The 18,728-nt window shown below is 31.5% G+C and overlaps 2 protein-coding genes across 3 annotated transcripts; one reads left to right on the top strand and one right to left on the bottom strand.

Moving 5' to 3' along the window:
- Positions 1-823: 823 nt before the first annotated feature.
- LOC145325095 (uncharacterized) lies at positions 824-6,530 on the top strand. Of its 2 annotated transcripts, none has more exons than XM_080167942.1 (7): positions 824-967; positions 3,815-3,859; positions 4,259-4,311; positions 4,670-4,732; positions 5,135-5,246; positions 5,780-5,841; positions 6,302-6,530. In XM_080167942.1, the coding sequence occupies exons 1-7, from the start codon at positions 905-907 to the stop codon at positions 6,342-6,344; spliced, it is 441 nt and encodes a 146-aa protein (XP_080024068.1). In that variant the 5' UTR covers positions 824-904; the 3' UTR covers positions 6,345-6,530. The 2 variants fall into 2 exon arrangements, with proteins under 2 accessions (XP_080024068.1, XP_080024067.1); XM_080167941.1 differs by having other exon boundaries at positions 837-967; positions 3,797-3,859; positions 6,302-6,487.
- Positions 6,531-7,912: 1,382 nt separating this feature from the next.
- LOC145325094 (carbonic anhydrase 2-like) lies at positions 7,913-17,564 on the bottom strand. Its single transcript, XM_080167940.1, has 9 exons — positions 16,985-17,564; positions 16,401-16,469; positions 15,769-15,869; positions 14,163-14,290; positions 13,411-13,519; positions 10,570-10,687; positions 9,507-9,619; positions 9,052-9,119; positions 7,913-8,796 (listed from the first exon to the last, which is right to left on the bottom strand). Exons 1-9 carry the CDS (start codon positions 17,013-17,015, stop codon positions 8,748-8,750), a joined length of 786 nt encoding a protein of 261 aa, XP_080024066.1. The 5' UTR covers positions 17,016-17,564; the 3' UTR covers positions 7,913-8,747.
- Between the last annotated feature and the right edge of the window lie 1,164 nt (positions 17,565-18,728).

Below are 18,728 nucleotides of genomic sequence, written 5' to 3'. Positions count from 1 at the left end.
AATCATCCAAAATCCTGGGACTTAAATTTAAAATAAAATAACCTAAAACCATCCTGTGACCTATACAAAGTTTCCTTTCAGCGGGTTAAAAGATAAAAAAAACTATCTACTGTCCGTATATAAATAGACATGATATATCTCTATTCCTGCATTAAAAAATAGGGTCTGTCAAACCACTTAACCGATATGGTTCTCCTTTACAGTGTAACTTCTAATAGTTTCCTGGGAAGGTATATAAATGTTTTTGGGTAGGGTACCACAACCCTCCCAAGAGAAATAATACTAGAAAAATGCCCCCTGCCACCCCTCCCATCCCCAATTTTTTTTACTTTTTGTTTAAAAACTAAAATTGGAAATTTATGTGCCCCTAAAGTCGTCTAGGGAGCTTAGCCGCTATTTTACATATAATTGGATTTAGGCTATTCAAGAGGCATTGGAAATATCAATACCTTTCTTTATAGAATAGACTTTCTTTTTAAAAATTGTTGTAAAACGTAAAATAAAAATTGTCATATAAACAACAACAAAATATTGCTTTCTTTTATGGGCCAATGGATATATTATGATATGGATCTTACACCATTTTTTCATATTCTTTGATAAAGTGATACTTTCAGCGGGCTAAATGTTCCCCCCTTCCCATCATTCCCCTTCACCCCAAGCCCTCCTTTCCAAATGGATGAACGAATGGAATAATAAATGACCCCCATGAAAGCAACCTAAATTGACGAAAAATTTTTCCATGTCATAATATCCACTTATATTCTATATCCATTAATATGCCACTTCTTTATATGATTAAATATTAATGAATATTTTTGACCAATAATTTTCTAGTATTTTCTAAGACACGTATACAAATCAATTAATGAGTTATTAAAGAGTTAAACAAAAATTGTTAAAAATGAAAAATAAGCCAACATCCACAGTTATTCTTGAAATTTATTTGACATTTTTTACATATCAAGTAAGTTTTTAATTCTTATATAAAAGTAACAGGATGTCTCTTTTTCTTTGTAACTGTCTTACTTAAGGATATAATTAACTACTGGACCGATATGGTTCTCCTTTACAATGTAGCTTCTTATAGGTAAAAGGAAGTTTTATAGCTATTTTGTGGGAGAGTGCCACCACCCTTCCAAAATACGCCAACCTTAAAAATCCACCCATCCCCCAATTCTTTCCATCTCTTTTAAAACTAAATTTTAAAAGGTGGGTAAGGGTCAAGTATTTAAGACACTTCCCCCAGTGGCGTGCGAAGCACTTTGTCTAGGGGGGGGCATTTTGATGATTTTGTAAAATTTTGCCCCCCCCTAAAGCAAAGTGCCCCGGGGGGGCACTTTGCTTTAGGGGGGGGCATTTTGAGTATATATACTAATTTTAAATAAGGGCGTTTTAAGGGGTGGGATTATTTGATTATGGGCCTTCTAGTCCTTATCCCTTCTTCCCCATCCCTTCCCCCATCCCTATTTCCCGTTTATATCCCCTATCTCTTCCCCCCCCCCATCTCTTCTCCCCCATCCCTTCTCCCCACCCTGCAATGACCGAAGGGAAGGGAGCTAGAAAGCATCTTCAAAAAAAAAGTACAGAATATAATTTAACCTCCCCCCCCCCCCCACCACAAAACATTTTTTATGGGTGGAAGGGGATGTTATAAAATCTCAGCAGGAAGGATGAATAACCCCATTAAAAAAAATTTTTGGGGGGGAAGGAGATAAAAACACTCATTTTGGAAATAATTTACCAAAAATTAACCTAATATGTAAAACTGATTTTAAATATTTCTTTATTGTATGACAACAAGGATGACAACATCTTTAAGTAGCAAAGCACAAAAAATCATTAATAAGAATACAGACAAGTAGATTTAAAGAGCATCTGTTGAAATAAATATATATTTTAGGTAGAAAAAGTCACAAATCCTTTTTCCTGCATATTGTGTGATGACAGTCAAAGTAAATTACATACTGGATGCTCCAAACAAGCGAGAAATTTTTTTTTTTTTTAATATTATAATCCACAAAAACATTTATCGTACCATAAAAACCAAAGACATAAAGAACTATGTAAAAAATAAAAAAAATTACTTGTCCTTTCATCTACAGATATAAAAATCTCTTAGAAATATAGAAAACTTTGGGGTATAGTCTCTTTTGTGGCAACGCCTCTTAAGGGGCATTTCGTAGTATTTTCATAGTAGCTTTTAATAGGTTATTCTAGGTTAAGTTAGGTCAGGTGATTTCCCCGCAGGGTTAGGCAATTGGCCCCGCAGGAGCTATAAATAGGGGAAAAGCTACTGTGAAAATACGATGAAATGCACCTTAAGAGGCAATGTCACAAAAGGGACTATACCCGAAATTTAAAAGATACAAAAATAGCCAAAAACGTCCTGAAAAGCAGTCCGACATCCATGAATTTTTAATATTTAATTATACTCCATAATGATGGGAATGTTAACATTAAGTTTTAGCCTTCTATCTTTAATTGCAGTTGAAAAAATCACATTTCCCCCTTAGCATTACATACTGACAGTCATAGTGAATTATAGAGAAGCTAAAAAGTTATATCAACATATCCTACCCTCTTTAAATGGCACTTTAAAACTTATATGTGTGCGGTGCGTGAAGCGCACCTAAAAATATTTACTCCCCCTTTGAACTAAAATCAATTAAAGACAACAAAAGTGCCGTATTTATCAAGTTAGGAATATAGAGTGTAGTTAGTTTTAAGGGTTTTTAATGAAAATTGCCATAAAAAACATGTCTTTTTGTAAGGGTATGTAAACAAAAAAAATGATAAACTTTTAGACATTTAGACAGACATACAGTGTTGAGAAAAAGGCTTAGATAAATATCAACGCTGTTTCTTTTTTATATAAAATAACTTTTTAATTAAATAATTGTTGTTTACAAATGTTTAAAAAAAACAAAATATACAATGCATGTGATAAAAAGCAGAAACCATTTGGAAGTGCGCGAAGCGCAATTTTTTTTCTTCAAATATGCAGGGAAGAAGGGGTTTTTGGGCTATTTATTACACTAATCCCAAATAATTCATATAAAATTTTCTTATTCGTTGGCTCAACAACTTTGGGGACTTTAATAGAATTTTGATTGGTTGGTTAATTAAGTCAAGTTTCCATACATTTCATCCACTAATTGTAATCTATATAAGGGGTAATTTTGTGTATCATCATTGGGGATGTACAAAATTTCTTTGGTAAAAAGTTTATATTATACCAAATAAAATACTTCCTATTACCTGGTTTGTTATGTTTAGTGAAAAATGATTATAACCTAATTTCTACACTAATTAAAAAATTTGGTAAGGTTAAATGAACAGTAACTAAAAAATTTTTTTGGAGTATTTCTTGATCTTTTTTTTGGAAACTGGGATAGTTTTGCTTTTTGTAGGGTAGGGGGCAAAAAGGGGCATTTTTGTTAACCAGGGGGGGGCAAAATGGGGCATTTTTCAACATTTAGGGGGGGGGGCAGGGGGGGCGGTGGCTAGGGGGGGGCAGGGGGGGGCGTTTTGGTCGCTAGGGGGGGGCGATTGCCCCAAATGCCCCCTTCGGTTCGCACGCCACTGACTTCCCCCACCCCCACATCAAGTGCCCCTTAAGAGGCGTAGCCGTTAGTATATACTAAAGTAGTTGGATGCATGTAAGATCTGTAAAACCACTGGACCAATTGGTGGCATTCGTTTTCTGAACAGCTGTAGGTTTATCAAATTTTTAGCTAATTGGATGGGATAGGTTAACTGAAAATATTGTCTTGGTTTAATGTGTGATTTTTAGTGTTGCTTGGCTGTTCAGGATTTTGGAAGAAACAGCCAGATTGGAGCCTCAGAAATATGCCAGGTAAAAAATGTTTTAGTAGCGAAACTACTTTATAATTCACTTTGTCTGTCCGTCAATTAGTCAGTAATTCCATGGGAGGCATTTTTTTGATAAGATTTCCTGTAGCAATGAGCATCCAGTATGTAATTCACTTAGTCCGTCAGTCCGTCAGTAATGCTACAAAATATATTTTTAAAGAAATTTGAAATTAAATTTGAGAGGTTTTGTGATATGTACTAAATAATTTTATTATTGTATTTAAACATCTGTTCTCAAATTTTTTTGTGCCTCAATACCTTAAATCTTGGCATTCTTGTTTTTTTGTACTATTAGTTTTCTATGAAGTTAAAAAATTGCATTATGTAAATATATATACTCTATTAATTATTGCAATTATATATTATTAAATATTAAATTCAGGTTACTAATGAAACTCTTGTTGGTGAGGGTTATAACATCGCCAATCAAGACAGGTAGATAGACAGATATATTTTATCATAAGGAGACAAAAAATAATATCATATACACCTAATTTTATGCATGGTTTCGAACTTTCATATCCTGGGTTGGCCGTGGCAAAAGCTGAAAATTATAGTATTATTATATTACAAATTATACATCACATAGTGTTTAATATAAAAATTTATCATTAATTGAAGAAAATCAAGGAGGCCGGGAAGGAACATTAAACGGTAAATTACACTCAAAGTTTGATAAACACGTTATCACATTCGTTTGGATACTACTGTTAAAGTGTGATTGGTAGGTTCATTTTTTAAACAATCCACAACAAAAATCGTAAAATTATTATTATTATTAATTGTACTCTAGATGTAATCAATTCTGCACTATGTCACCTGAATGTGCCTATTGGACCTGGTATAAAATTCACCTGTAAGTATATATACCAGTATGGCATCGAAATTGATTCATCTTTATTAGTTGGTTTAAACTAGCAGTGTCAAAAACAATAATTTTAGAAAACAGAAGAGAAAATTTATCACCATTTGGGATTTATATAAATTTGTCTTATTCCTTAAGATCCCTGAATTTATCGTTTATCTAAATCTATATTTAATTATTTGGGTAATGAACCATATTTTCGGCTTCTCTAATAAAATGGTCATTCCAGACGGCTAATATAAAGTTACCCTCATCCACCTCCATCCCTTCCACTACTATTGGAGGAACATAGTGACCTATAAATAAGGACTATAGTAGCAACCTAAATTGGTGACAAAATTACCTATGTCATTATAATCACGTGCATTATCCATTTATATTTTATGATTTCAGACCGCATTCCAATGAAGGGTTGGGACTGCATGAGCGCCAGAACGTATGCTATGCCCTGAATACATGTAAACTAAGCACTGAAAAATGTCTGGATTGCTCAAGTGGTCAACGGGTAAGCTTAAAGTAAATACAAACAAATTGTTTGATGATTTCCTTCTATGTGTTTAGTTCTATTGTTTTGGAAGAAACTTTAATTTAGCCTAACCTAAACTAATATCGGACAAATTCTCTTGTTATACCTTATTAATACTCTGATATTTTGTCAGTAAAAATTAGTTCTTATTAATCTTCTATACTACTATTTAAATAAAAACTAGTCCAAAGATGCCTCTAGGGGCTTTTGAGGTGGTGGGGAGTATAATCCTCCAATTTCAATTTTTGTTTCAAGACTTAGTGAAATATATTTTTTTTTTTGGGGGGGGGGGAGGAGCCGTCATGTTTTCGAGGGTTGATTTCTCTTTAGGGGTTTGTAGTATCCTTCCACAAAATAAACTTTCTAAGGACCTATGAGAAGCTGCACTGTAAATAAGCAAAATATCGTTTAAGCGGTTATCGATATCCTTGGGTACACACAGGACAGATATACACAGACATCCAATTACTTTTATATAAAGATTAAAATTATCACTAAAATGTTTGGTTTAGATGAAAAAGAAGAATAGCATGTCAAAAGAAGAGGCAAGAAAAAAGGCAGACAAAATAATTAGGTCAGTTATTTTTTCATCTTCAACAGTGATTGGATGATTTTAAGGTGACCGATTGCTAAATCCAAGTTTTGACTTTGCCCAGTCACAAGGGGAGCTACAGTTGACCAATTTTGGATGTTAAGGTGTTTAAAGAAAGCTATTGGCATAACAAAGAGAAAACTATAAAGGCTTTATCTCTCATCCAGCTCCCACCAGAAGGGCGAGAGTGATATCGATACAAGAAAAATTGTCCATCTTAAAATCAATCCACTGTACTTCAAAATATGTAATTAACTTTTTTTTTAATTTAAAAAAAAAGTCTAACCCTTTTCTAAGCAATGTTATTTATCTTTCTGTCTTTTGGGTCCATTTTTTTATCTGTCTTTTCTTTAATCTTTTAAAAGTAATTTATTTAAAGTATACTTTTTTTTCTACCTTCTTAAAAATCTTTTTTATATTAATTATTGAAATTATAATTAAGGAGAGAAAAAGTGAGAAGACTTATGAACCACGAAGATTTATAAAAAAAACCTGCTTCATAAAATCCATGCATTGTATGGCATAGTGAATTTATAATATCAAAAAGATCTATTGGATTTTTTTTACGCAAATGTATTTCAAATTACATTTACAATATATGTCTTAATATTTCTATTTAATATATTATCATTACTTTGTTTTTTTTTGCAAAACTTGATTTTGAATGAACACAGTAATAGTGTCTGACTGATTATGACGTAACAAAAAAAAGTTAGCCAATGAGAGGCCGTTATCGACCAATGGTAAAATTTATAGTGGCCTCTCATTGGCTAATTTTTTTTTGTTACGTCATAATCAGTCAGACACTATTACTGTGTTCATTTTGAATGATATTTTTTTAATAAACAGTTGTTAGAATGGATAAATAATACGTGGATGTTGTGCAGGGAATTTTTGTCGTAAATTTAGGATGCTAATATGTTATCAGCTATTGGTTAATAAGTTACTCCCATGATTAGGTGATGGGTTTGGGTAAAGTCATAGAGGGGGGGGGGGGCTCGGGTAGCGGTTTTTTTTAGACAGCTACAAGAATAATTTTATTAGAGAAGAGGAAAATCTGGTACAATATTCGGGTATAGTCCCTTTCGTAACATTGCACCTTATGGGGCGATTCGTTGTATTTTTCATAGTAGCTTTTCTCCTATTTCTAGCCCCTGCGGGGGGCTCTAACCCTACGGGGCCAATTACCTAACCCTGTGGGGCAATCACCTAACCCAATATAAACTAACCTAACCTAAAATTAAAATAAAATAACCCATTTTAAAAATACGACGAATTGCCCCTTATGGGGCGATGTTACGAAAGGGACTATTCCCCAATATTCAAATATTTCTATATCCATTGTTAATTGTTAGATACATTTTTATGTGCTATTTTATTTAATAAATAGGATGAGAGAATTTGTACTTTTTAAAAGGCAAAATTATTTGTATAATTCCAATAGGAAGCCACACCTTTAAAGAAACTTTTATGTGCTGCATACTAATGAGAACTTTTTTTTACATGTTATACAACTTTTTTTTTATTCATTGAACAATCAAATTATTATTGTTGTTGACATGGGGATATGTACTTTAAGAAGCGAAGCATTACAATTCTTAAGTTAAGACGACAGTGTTATTCTTTCTTAAAAGAGTATAGAATAGGTCTTTAATTTTTTCACAGGGCTATATAAAACAATAAAAGTATATTATAATTCATAATCTATGGTATAAAATATAGAATATAAGTTGATATTATAACAGAAAAAGTTAGGTTGCTAACATGGACATAATTTATTGGTAAGTTCGTTCATCCAGTAGTAGTGGATGTGATAGAGTAAAAGGAGGCAATTTGGGTTATTGTTATTGTAGTTAGCTACAAGTTTCATTTTATTAGAGTACATGATAAGCTGGTGCAAGATCCAAGTAATAACTTCCATTACATAATCAAAAAAAATTTCTTTATTAATATGTGTATTATTTTCTCATTGTATCTGTAAAAAATATCTGTTTTTCTTAATATAATATTTGTGTCTCCATTAATGTTGTTTTAAAACTAATAAAGAAACAAGTTTGTCAATCTATATTTATTAATCTTAAAATTTATTGGGTTTAACATTAAAATACATTTTAACATCTAATAAAAATAAATGCTTTATTAATTTCAATTTAAAAATCTCTAAAAACAAAAACAGAAAAACATCTAGCACCAAGAACTTTGTAAAGATCTGATTAGGTATATGTTTTGCATTTATAATTTTTAAAAGTATATTTAAAAATACATGACTATTGTTAAATGCTATTTTGGGTTACTTACAATTCATATATAAAATTTAAAATAATACATATTTATAGCACCGTATTATAGACAGCTTTCCGTGGATGTTAAGATGAAAAATTTAAAAATTAAACCAGTTTTGTGAGCCTAAGGGGCCGATAACAAAAATGGTATATTTTAGAATATTTATTTTGATATTCGCCGAAAATTGTATGTAATCCGATGCTATACATGATGTTTCAATATGGTTGAGAACCGGTTCTAATACATCGATTTCCAAGCCAATGGAAAAAAACATTTAAACACATAATAATTCATAAAGACTAATGCTTACATACTAAATTAAATGTATTTTGTGTTTAGTACTTTTAAAATTTCACAACTTTGCATATCGATGTTCTTGTTGGAATAACTTTTGTACCACAAATATTTTAAACGTTTAGAGGATTTTCTATTAAACAGTTTGGAAGAATTTATTTTGTTTAAAAGAGCCATCTTTTTTTTTACAATATTTTGGCATATTATGAAAGTCTTATTAAAACATGAAACAAATCTCTATAGGTTTATAATAAAAACTCAAATAAAATAAACAGATCATAAGCTGGGTTGACAAATTATTTTGTTGTTGTTTACATCTTTATTTTCTTGACAACCCTGTCGTTCTGAGGGCATGGAGGCCTAAAATAAATGATTTAGAAAATTTGTATCATATGTTAAAACACGATAAATTAGTCGCAAAGTAGATATTTGATAGATTTAAAAATATTTCCGTACAAAATCTTTAGAACAAACGCTTTTTGGTAAAAGAAATTACAATAAAACTATCTACCATAAATAATAGCCGAGCAAATCTTATTAAGTCTATAACATTACAAACTAACTGACGAACAAACTATAAAAATAGTAAATCAATCAGTGTAGCTATAATATTACCTAAAGTTTTGTGTCATGCAGTCACAGCCATCCTCTGTACCAACCAATAGAGATCTCATAGAGTCCATCTAGAATTAAACAAGAATGAGTAAAATTTATAAAAACTTAAATGCGCCATTAATGAGAAGTTTATTGTTTTTGTTTTTTTGAAGAATCTATTCTATTTATCATTACTCAATAATTTGCCTTTCAATAAACTACTTTGTTTGCGCATTATGTGTCTTTAAAAGAGCAGGGATTTAAATGGATTAGACAAAAGCTGATAAATTGATGAAAATTATACCTTCTGTAAATTATAATCAGTGATTGAAATGTTTGGACACTTAACTTTATGCGCCAACCAATCGAAATTCAATAAAAGTTCCTAAAGTTGTTTAGCCAACGAATAAGAAAACTTGGGGAACTACTAGTGTAATAAACAAATAAGTTCAGCTTTGCTACAGAAAATATTATACCTGGCCCTTAGAGATTGTCATGGGCTTAGTGTTGAATATCATAAAGGTGACAGTCTCAAGACAGGGGGGTGTGGTCAAGGATCCATGGTAGGTCAGGTATTCTTCCAGGCCCTCTAAAGAAATTAAAGTTGGTTATTTGCTGTTATGCAATATTTATCCCTGAAATACAGGTTTTCAAGTTTTTTGTTATGGTTTTGGGATAGATATTGGATAACATGTCATTTAGACTTGGATAAATAAATAAAGGTTTATGTAAAATTCTTTATAATTAATATTAGATTTAATTTTTGTCATTTTTAAATCTTAGAAATGGAATTAAAGATCTTTAGTTGATATTTTTCCGTAAAATCTAAATCATGTATATTCATAGTTTCCTGACATTAAAATCTCTGATCTTTTTTAACACTAACTTCTTTGCACTTATAATAAGAGTACATGATATCATCTATCTATCTTAATAGCTATCTTACCTGGAACTAACTTAGCAGGATCCAACTCAGTCTGAAGGGTGGCAGTCCCTCTTTTTTCTGTTTTCTTTATAATTATGATAAGAGAACATGATATATATCTAGGTATCTAATGGGAAACCAACTTGGTAAGATCTAGTTCAGCCTGGAGGGTGGAAGTCTCCCCCTTCCTGAGAATACTTGACATTCTTTATATCTGTTTTCTTTCCAATTATGATAAGAGATCACATTATCCATCTAGCTATCTATCTATCTATCTATGTAAATGGAAATCATACCTGGAACTAACTTAGTGGGATCCAGTTCAGCCTGGAGGGTGGATATATCCCCCTTCCTGAGAATACTTGACATTCTATCTATCTGTTTTCTTTCCAATTATGATAAGAGATCATAATATCCATCTAGCTAGCTATCTTTATATCTTTCTAAATGGCTATCTTACCTGGTACTAACTTAGTAGGATCTAGTTCAGCTTGGAGGCTGGAAGTCTCCCCCTTCCTGAGAAAACTTGATATTCTATCTATCTGTTTTCTTTTAAATTATGATAAGAGATCACAATCTAGCTATCTATCTATCTATGTAAATGGAGATCATACCTGGAACTAACTTGGTAGGATCTAGTTCAGCCTGGAGGGTGGATGTCTCCCCCTTCCTGAGAATACTTGACATTCTTTCTGTAATCTTTCCAAACTCAGGATGGTTGGCCTCTCCCACCTGTAAAAAAAAAATTTTCAATGTCTAAATTCCTTTTGACTATCCAAGAATTTAGAATTTTCTTGGCCTTACATAATCATACTAGCGGCTACGCCCCTTAGAAGCCTCTATGGGCACTTAATGTAGGAGGGGGAAAAGTCGACCTCATCCCATTTTAAATTTGAAATTTAAAAGTAAAAAAAAATATTTTTTCGGGGGGAGGGGGATGAAGACACCCTACTTAAAATAGTTTAAAACCTTGCCAGGACATGTAAGAAACTTCACTGTAAAGGAGAACAATATCGGTTCAGCGGTTAGCGAGATCCTTCGGGACAGACAAAAACGCTTACTACTTTATATAATAGGATAAAGTAAACTGTAATACTTAAGAAACCCTAACGAAAACTTCTAGGCTAGCCTAAGAAATTGAATTTAGCCTAACAACATAATGATTTCTAATTGTCCGTAATATAGCAATAGAAACAAGGGTATACATTTTTTATAGCAAAGCTACTTCAATAGTGTTTATCTGTCATTATAGTGATAAGGTTTTTATTACAAATCATGCAACACATAATTGTAAAAGAAGAAAATCACGCGGGATGTCCTAACAAAGATTTGCTAATAGCGCCAGCAGATCGGTGAATGTGTGCAAATTAGGATATGCCAAGCCAAATGCTATATCCTTTACCGTCATGCAACCTTAGATCACTTTTTATGATTATTTTAATAATATATGTTCTTTTATCATATTATTATCTCTTTTATTTTTCTATTTCTCTTTCTTTATATTTTTTGTTTTCTCTTTCTTGTTTTTCCATTGTAAACCTTATAATGTGCTTATGATTTTAAACAACTTCGCTAATTTTAGACGTTGTCGTCTTTGTTTTGATATAAAAACTCTGTAAGTCTATGTGAAACTAAATTAACTATGTTTCATCTTTAAATTAAGTAATTTTATCCTTGTATAGTCTGGGTTTTTACGTGGAAAACAATTTTTCACAAAATTGTCAAAACCTTTCTAAAATAAAATACTAAATTGAATTTTCCTAGAGAAAATAATGGAAAATTTTGCAGATAAAACATATTTTCAATAATATTGTTTAACTTACCCACAACTGTTTTGAAAATGATAAAAAATATTTTATATAGTACGTAAAATACAACAAATATGTTTTTTTTAAAGTTGCAAAGCTACTCTATATTTCAAAATGTCTGTCTGAAACTTTTTTTATAAGAAATAGAAATTGAATTTCTCAGCTGCTATTAAATATAGCTGGCTGTATTTGTCCATATTTGTCCATCTAATATATTCCTGTAATTCGATAAAAATTCTCATAAATCTTTATTTTACCTAATACATTTTTAAAAAAGAAATAGATTATCCTAAACAATATTTCATGACTAAATTCTAAATAAAAACATTACTTTTAAACAAAATGTTAAAAGATAACCTTTATAAAATTACATAGTACATATATTTATTTTTAAGGTAATTTAAGATTTTGAAGAAAAAAATAATAAAATTAGCTAATTCGTTTTTTATAGAAATAAATAAAAAAAAGATTAATATGAAGCATATCAGTTACTACAGGAAGAGAGGGGATATTGGGCTTTTCATTACACTAGTCCCCAAAGTTTTAAAATATTTTCTTATTTATTGTTTTACCAACTTTTCATTTAGTTGAGCTTCCAAACGATTTAACCACTAATTGTAATGTACTGAAGGGTTAATAATTGGGGATGCATACCAATTTATCGGCAATTGTCTTATCCTGTTAGATATCTGAGTTACTAGGTGTTACTAGCTTCTGTTATTATTCCTACATAATAGTAACTAGGTGTCTACAAATACATATTTATCTTTATATTTGGTTATCGAATGATCTTGCTAATAGCTAAACTCTTATGGTTTTCCTTTACAACGAAGCTTTTTATAGGTACTGGAAAGGTTTATAATATTTTTTAGGGAGGATAACACCATTCTCCCAAGAAAATTCGCTACTAGAAAAAAATTACTCCCTCAATTCTCTACTTTTTCTTTTTAAAAGTAAACTTAAAAATGAAGAGGAAATGTCGACTTCCATACCCCCAGTACACCTAGAGGCCTCAAGGGGCGTATTAACTAGTGTATTATTTAATGCATAGTATAATACAGCTACCTTTAGGAAGATACAAAAAGCCCCTAATCCATCAGGTTTGTCTACAGCCTCTTCAAAGGATCCATACTTGGTATTGTAGTCTATCTATCTATCTATCTAATTTATAGTATAATACACCTACCTTCAGGAAGATACAGAAAACACTTATTCCAACAGTTTTATCCTCAGCCTCTCCAAAACATCCATACTTGGTGTTGTAGTGCATCTATCTATATATCTAATTTATAGTATAATACACCTACCTTCAGGAAGATACAGAATACTTCTAATCCATCAGGTTCATCTACAGGTATTGTAGTGCGTCTATCTATCTAATTTATAGTATAATACACCAACCTTCAGGAAGATACAGAATACTCCTAATCCATCAGGTTTGTCAACATTCTCTCCAAAAGATCAATACTTGGTGTTGTAGTGCATCTATCTATATATCTAATTTATAGTATAATACACCTACCTTCAGGAAGATACAGAATACTTCTAATCCATCAGGTTCATCTACAGCCTCTCCAAACGAGCCATACTTGGTATTGTAGTGCATCTATCTATCTATCTATCTAATTTATAGTATAATACACATACCTTCAGGAAGATACAGAATACTCCTAATCCATCAGGTTTATCCACAGCCTCTCCAAAAGATCCATACTTGGTGTTGTAGTGCACAAAATGAAGCTCTCCATCAAATGACCTAGACAATAGATAGATTTACTTGCAATTAGTTTTTAGCTCCTCTAATATTGTAAGCACAGTGACTCTATTACTATGAAGAGGGTAAGATTACTTTTTTCTCAGGGCGATTTATCTTTTGAAAGTGGTGGTGCCCTCCTCTCAAAAAGTTATAAAGCTTCTCATGGCCTATAAGAAGCTAAACTGTGAAGGGGACATTCAGATAACTTTTATAAGGATATATAGTATACACTAACTCTCCATTAAATACATGTTCACTGCCAATTCTTTCAGTGGTGCCCCAATGGGCATGCATTTGCTGGAGCTTGACCTTCCTAAGAATTTTTATGGAGAACCAAATCGATTTAACGGATACCATAATCTCTTTGTACACGCCGACAGACAGACACACACACATAAAGACACCCTGTAACCTTAATATAAGGAATCCTACACTTACTCTCCATTGAATACATGTTCACTGCCAATTCCCTCTGTGGTGCCCCAGTGGGCATGCATTTGCTGGAGTTCAACCTTCTTAGGACTTTTAATGGAGAATCAAATCGGATCAGTAGATACAAATCTCTCTCTGTACACACAGACAGACAGACACACACACACACGATAGACACTCTTAACTTTAATATAAGGAAATCTACACTTACTCTCCATTAAATACATGTTCACTGCCAACTCCCTCTGTGGTGCCCCAGTGGGCATGCATTTGCTGGAGCTCAAACTTGGCATCCAGGGGGCCACCTGTCACACTGCTGTGACCTGGCTGATAGTCAACCTAGAAGATTAATGCAAATTATTTGGTTCCATAGCCGTCCAAAAATGGAGGAAAGGTGTTTTTTCTCCCCTCAAATTTTTAAGCCCCTCATTTTACCCACTCAAAATAAAAGGCTTGGACGTTGTTGTTTGGTTCGATTCAACTATTTATTTTCCTAAATCTTGGTTGGGTTGTTCAAACTAACAAGTTGGGTTAAACTTTTTTCATCAATATTTCTAATTAATATCATGGGTAAGGGTTCATATTAAATTATCACCGGTTTTACACAGAGACTTTTAGGGATAAGACAGTTTCCGATAAATTAGTATTTATCCCCAATGATTATACACAAAAGTACCCCTTCTTTAGTGGTTGAAATGGTTGGACACTCAACTCATTGCACCAACCGAGCAAAATTAAATTTAAGTTCTCAAGTTAATTAGGCCAAAGAATAAAAAAACGGTTTGCTACAACATTGGGGACTAGTGTAATAAAGAGCCAAATGCCCCCTCCATCTTTGGGCAAGGTCCCTGATCTTTCAAACAAGAAATATAAAAATATAGGAAATACATACTTATGAAATATAATTACAATACAATATGTTTATAAAAACTCTTATCATTTAACATTTTTATAAATAAAGAGTTTTTATTTGTATATAATTATTTTAATTATGAGTAATTATATTGTAGTTTTATCGCTTCTTAGTAAATAAAGCATTGTTAAAAATGAGTTTAATATTTTTTTGCTAATCATTTTTAACAATTGTTTGATTTATTATTCTTTAATTGTTTCATTTTTTTTAAAAAAAGGAAAGAATTTTTAAAATTTTTGTATTATCTATTTACCGTGCGTTACCTCAAAGTGGGTTAAAAAATGAAATAAAAAGAGAAAGGAGGTTATATAATGGGGTAATGGCGCAATGGGTAGAGTGTTGGCCTGGTAATCTAAGGGTTCCCGGTTCAAGCCCCGCCACGTGAAAAATTAACTCTGATGAATTGAGCCATACTGATGAGCCCTAAAAGGGCGAAACACTGTGTCTATGGATATATATGCTCGTTCGGTCAGATATTAGGCTGAACTAGAGCACTCTCAGGGGAATGAAAAACCGTACTAATTAGCCATAAGTGCAAGGCCCTCAACTAATCATAAGTTGGTTGAGCTCTCTGGTCGAAATTTCATTCCTTACTTATCATGGGGTAATGGCGCAATGGGTAGGGTGTTGGCCCTGTAATCTAAGGGTTCCCGGTTCAAGCCCCGCCACGTGCAAAATTAACTCTGATGAATTGAGCCATACTGATGAGCCCTAAAAGGGCGAAACACTGTGTCTATGGATATTTATCTACATATATATCAATAAATGTATGAGTATAGATGTATAATCAAGATGACTACTTGCCCAAGTTGTGGAGAACATTTTCGTCTGCCAGCAAATTACTTTCTGCTCATTTGTAGCGACTTGGCTGTGTTTATATTTCTTATAATCTACCAATCCTTACCCTCCATTGAGCGCCAGTATTTGTGATGGCCAGATCCTTCAAGGAATCATAGGAATACTCCAACTTTGGCAAACTAGATTCTTCTTGACAGTCGGATAACTAGCATTGTAAATAACATATTTAAAATATAAAATCAAGGTTTATCTTTCTTTTTTTGTTTAATTATAAACCCAAAATCACCGTAGAATATATTTTAAATCCATCTGATTCAATACAACCCAAAGTGTTCATTCTTGTTCTACTATTTTTTGTTGTTCAAATGAAAACTACAGCCAACTCATGTAAAATTTTCTAGGGTAGCCTAGGAGTTAAGGTTCTTTTAGGCTTCATTGATTTAAAGGAATATGTTAGGTTTAGTTAACCTAGCCTATTAATTATATATGATTGTTTCTTCTCTTCTATTTATAAAAGTAATGTAAAAATACAGTAATTTTTATATCTAAATTATTAGTTTGACACGCTAAGTAGATACAAAAACGTAAAAAAAATATATAAATAAATTACCCTCTTAATTTCTTTACTTTTTCAATTAATAACCAAAATTCAAATGGACAAGGGTCGACACCTCTCACCCTCCCTCCACCTCTAAGAATCTAGGGTCGTAGTCGCTAGTTTTAAATATTATTATTCCTGGATATCAATTGGGCTCTGTTCTTTTCCTTCATCTGCAATGGGGAAATGTTTGCCCCAGGTTGAGGGTCCTAAAATGTGTATTTTATAATGAGAGAACTTTTAAAAAAATCAATATGTTGATCTAAAGGTGATTTAGAATTTTAAAAATATCTGAAAGTTTTCTATGAACCGATTTAAAAAGCCAAATTATTGACTTTCATTGGAAAAGTAACGTAATTAATATATATGAAGTTTTTGTAGCTAATTTTTGACAACAGGACATATCCGTTATAGAAAGCTCATAAAGTAGACTGTATATAACTTGTTTGATAAAAAATTTGGTTGTATAAATATCAACCAATAACTTAGTTTTTCATCAAAATATTTTTATACAAAGAAGTAAGGTTTTTTTGCCTACAGATTTAGATTTCAATAACCACTGAACCGATTAAGTTTTCCAATTTAGGGAAGCTTTGCATAGGTCCTGGGATGGTTTTAGGCTATTATATTTTAAATTTTAAGTGCTGGGATGGTTATATTTTAATCTTCAAATACAGAGCTTTTGATGCTAGGGGCACTATTCCAATCCAATAAAAACATTTACCATTATTCTCGCCATATCCCCAATCAGCCATTTTTATTCTGAAAGAAAAAAAATTAATTTTAATTAAATCTAAAATAGATTTCTTTTGAATTTAATGATCTTTTTCATGATTATTTTAATTAATATTTGCTCAGATATTTTCTCATTTATTTTTAGATTCAGAAATGGAATATTAAAACATATAGTTGTATATACAAAATGAAATGAGAATTTATCTGAATTTCAAATAGACTGTTGATTATTTAACCAGATAACCATACACACAACATTCAATTTATTTGGTCTGTCGGTCTGTTGTCCATACACAAAAAAAACAAAAATACACTTTCTTCAGATGTTTCTTTATTTCTTGTTGTGCTTTAGTACTTAAAGATGTTGTCATCCTTGTCAAAGTATATAATTGACTGACAGTACAGCCAACTTAATAACTTAATCCAATGTATAGTAGAGCAGCTTCGCTCCTACTAATGAGTCAACACCATTATTAAAAATAAATCCATGAAACATGATAACTGTTGGTTTAATATTACTTGCATAAGCTTATTCAGCAATTACTCATTATTTTTTTATTCTCAAGTTACAAAAAAATAAAACATTTTATATTCTAATTACCTTTTTAGTAGCAATGCTACTTTATAATTCAATAAATCTGTCTTGGAGACCGCTATTCAATCCGTAACGCTTTAAGGGAAATGCGATTTTATAGTCTGCTAATGAAGATATAAGACTGAAAATGTTAGTGAAGATTCCCATAATATCTAGTCTAAACATTGCTTTGTTCGTTTTTATCTTAAGCAATGATACCAACATCCATAAGTAGCAAAGAACAAAAATGAATTTACAAAGTTAATAAAGCAAATGTTTTGTGGTTATGAATAAGGATTAATTAAAATAAAATAAAAATATGTAAAAAAATAATAAAATAAAGCTAATTCATTTCTGAACAAAAAAATCAATTAGAACGAAAAGAAATCTGATTTCATCATGGTAACTCATGCTAATGGAAATGGCGACTAGAATAATTAGAGGTCTAGCTTAATTAGCAGATGATTAAATTTCAATTCCTCTGTAGCTTTACGGACTGACAGACGGCCAGACAATGTGATTTATAGAGTATCTTCGCTTAAATTTGAAGTTTTCCTTGTATATAATCTAATAAATACTAAATTATAAATTCACAACGTGTTCTAAGCTTAAGGTGTGGCCATTAAAAAGCTAGAATGTATGTTGTTTATATAAAACTGCAAGAATGCTGTTTTTAATTCACATTCCAGAAATTCGTCGATAAACATCGCTAATGAAGGAAATTTAACTATGTATATGTTAAACTATAACAATAAAAAAAGATATCTAAAATACGTCTTCTACTCAAGGAGTTAGGCTTAGGATACTGGAAGATAAATCATTATTTGTGAATTCTATTTTGTTAATTGGTAAATATTGGAGGGATAAAATGTTATAGATTAAGTCAACCTTCATTAATCTCCTTCTCCGCTAATAATCAAAATGAGTATTATTGTTTATATAATGTTTATATCCTTTCGTGCATTAAATATTTATATGACACATATAATTAGTTTATTTAAATATCAAATTTTGACATTTAGTAGCTGTCTATGAGTAGCTGTAGTTTTTTTATATTCTTTAACAAGAATGACAACATTCATTTTTCGTTCTTGGAATTACAATTTAAAAATTAAGCTTATAAGACAATTATATCATAAAGGTGTATGACTTTTGACAA

Source organism: Acartia tonsa, chromosome 7, assembly GCF_053477335.1.
Source record: "Acartia tonsa isolate MP-2025a chromosome 7, ASM5347733v1, whole genome shotgun sequence".
NCBI lineage: Eukaryota > Metazoa > Arthropoda > Copepoda > Calanoida > Acartiidae > Acartia > Acartia tonsa.
The sequence above is the reverse complement of the archived record's forward strand: the minus strand, read 5'-3'. Positions and strand labels throughout refer to the sequence as shown.

Excerpts from the sequence above, each read along its gene's own strand:
- LOC145325095 (XM_080167941.1), top strand. The coding sequence starts at position 905 with ATGAAAAATAAGCCAACATCCACAGTTATTCTTGAAATTTATTTGACA. Across the intron at positions 4,733-5,134 it reads ACCTGGTATAAAATTCACCT|ACCGCATTCCAATGAAGGGT; the intron begins GTAAGTATATAT and ends TTATGATTTCAG. Across the intron at positions 5,247-5,779 it reads ATTGCTCAAGTGGTCAACGG|ATGAAAAAGAAGAATAGCAT; the intron begins GTAAGCTTAAAG and ends TGTTTGGTTTAG.
- LOC145325094 (XM_080167940.1), bottom strand. The coding sequence starts at position 17,015 with ATGGCTGATTGGGGATATGGCGAGAATAATG. Across the intron at positions 16,470-16,984 it reads GGGATATGGCGAGAATAATG|GACCCTCAACCTGGGGCAAA; the intron begins GTAAATGTTTTT and ends TACACATTTTAG. Across the intron at positions 9,620-10,569 it reads TCCTACCAAGTTAGTTCCAG|AGGGCCTGGAAGAATACCTG; the intron begins GTATGATCTCCA and ends TAATTTCTTTAG.